The following is a 2087-nucleotide window of genomic DNA, read 5'->3' as shown; positions in this document are numbered from 1 at the left end:
CCGGTAACAAAGGCGTATCCCCATAAGAAAACGTACACAGATTCGCCTTTGTTACCGGGCGCTCTGCAGATTCGCCTTTGTTACCGGGCGCTCCGCAGATTCGCCTTTGTTACCGGGCGCTCCGCAGATTCGCCTTTGTTACCGGGCGCTCCGCAGATTCGCCTTTGTTCGCCGGACGCGTCGAACCTCACTCCTCGGGAAAACAGCCGCCATTTTCAAGACTGGATGGGAGGCGTATTGACGGGTCCAGGACCAACTGATGCAGAGGGCGCTAAAAACAAAAACAAAAATAAAGCAACAAAAATCACCTGCAGTAAGCTGAGGGAAGATCTTCGACGGGTCGACCCATAACGCACAAAGGTAAATCGAAGGCATCTAGCACAAATGTAAATGCTGTGAGCACCAAAGAGGTCGGAGAAGGTTTGAAATGATAACTCAAAGACCCCAGAGGAGCGTAACAAGGTAAATTCGGGAGCACAAAAGGGAGCACAATTTGAACAGGCTCAGAATCTTCCAGCCCATGGTGGTAACACAAAAATACAAGAGCCATGGTAAAAAGATAGTTATCGAGAAAACCGTTGCGTTTTCGAACGGACTGAACGGAAAGCAAAAGAGCAGCCTACCTACATCGGAGTCCGAAGAATCGGCAGGACCGACAGGATACCAATCCTCAGATTCTGGCTCAGACTCCTCAAGAATGTCGGGCAGGGTCGGTACGGAATTCGGACCAATATTCAAGATGCCGTAATATTCATCAGAGCTAATAACGCCATCTCCATTACGATGAGCCACCAGCTCGCGCTCCAAAACTCGCTAAAAATAAAATAAAAATAAATAAAAGGAAACATGCAAATAAAAAGGGGCAGAGATAAAAGAAAAAGAGGTCAAGAACAAAACATACATAGCAAGGGCTAAAGCAATACCCGCAGGTGCACCATTCGTCGTTGATCCCGAAGACCCACTCATTGAGAACCAAATCTTCCTCGTAAAAACTATCATCCAGAACCTCCCACTTGTTTGTGGATTTAACCTCGGAAGAGTTCCCACAACGGATGCATAACTGCGATAAAATATAAAATTCAAGGAACACAAGAAAAATGAAGAAAGAAAACTGGAAAAAGGAAGGTAGACCTACCCGGCGAGAAGTCCAACCAGCGGGGCGGTAAAGTCCCCGAACAAGTTGTACGCAGATGAGGCGCGCAAAGTCACCATACTCAGCATTTAGCTGGTCAGCGTGTTCTTGTGGCTCAGGTAGATCACTGGTAATCAGTGCACTCAACGATACGGCACCAGGATCACGGGGGGCCATTTTAAGACGAAGATTGCACAAAGGAAAAGAACAGGTGCCGGGTTTCAAAAGTAACGGTTGGAGAGCGCTAACAAGGTGGACGGAAACAAAAGAGAATCGGAAAAGCCGAGTTGGAACAGCCGCAGAAGGCGGTGGGAAGGAAGGAGGAAAGAAAGAAGAGTTGTTGAGACATAAAAATCAACAAATCAGCAAAGTTGTGCAAAAACAACAGCTGCAAAATTTAAAGAAATTACACAAGACGACGCTGAGGAAAGGAAACCGCACTTCGACACAGGAGCAACAACGCAGAATCGCCGAGGGACAACATCAACGTGGAGAAATTCCAAAACAAAAGCTAAGTACCATAACCTAGAGAAGGTTCATAAGTTGTGTGATAGGTTTTAGTTTCATAAATAAAGGTGTCACGTAGGTAGGACTAATCAGTAGGAGACACCTAGGCTAGTGAAAACTAATCATCCAACAAAAATGGGTGACATGACAGTGTCTACTTTCGGGAATGTTGTGTGTTTCAGGTCACACAACAAACCCAGCATCAAGACAGCAAGACTAATTGTAGATAGGATAAGCATGGAACTCCGTGGTTGATAACCTTTTAGGATTAAGCTATTGTAATAAATAATTGCAATGGCCCGGTAAGGTGTCATACTGATGCACTAGGAATGTGCTAGGAGGAACGTCGTTTCTTTTTGTGTGCACACTGAGTCAAGCCAGTAGGGTTGAATAATCCGTAAGTTTGACAAGGTGGAAGTTTTCAGGATTAAGTTAAGTTAACAAAATT

At 45.3% G+C, this 2087-nt stretch overlaps 1 protein-coding gene across 2 annotated transcripts in view; it reads right to left on the bottom strand.

The window, feature by feature from the left end:
• Positions 1–2081, bottom strand: part of LOC127751058 (uncharacterized) — a 22145-nt gene extending 20064 nt beyond the window's left edge. Inside the window, exons 1-4 of one of the 2 annotated variants that reach the window (XM_052274014.1) lie at positions 1136–2081; positions 902–1060; positions 624–813; positions 309–375 (exon numbers count right to left, since the gene is read on the bottom strand). In XM_052274014.1, the coding sequence (XP_052129974.1) occupies positions 309–375; positions 624–813; positions 902–1060; positions 1136–1309 (590 nt within the window). In that variant the 5' untranslated portion in view covers positions 1310–2081. Of the gene's footprint in view, positions 1–308; positions 814–901; positions 1061–1135 lie in introns of those variants that run through there. The other variant, XM_052274013.1, reaches the window with a different exon arrangement.
• Positions 2082–2087: the final 6 nt, after the last annotated feature.

This window comes from Frankliniella occidentalis, unplaced genomic scaffold, assembly GCF_000697945.3.
Source record: "Frankliniella occidentalis isolate FOCC.00 unplaced genomic scaffold, Focc_3.1 Scaffold325, whole genome shotgun sequence".
Classification (NCBI taxonomy): Eukaryota; Metazoa; Arthropoda; class Insecta; order Thysanoptera; family Thripidae; genus Frankliniella; species Frankliniella occidentalis.
This window is presented reverse-complemented; position numbering and strand designations above follow the sequence as displayed.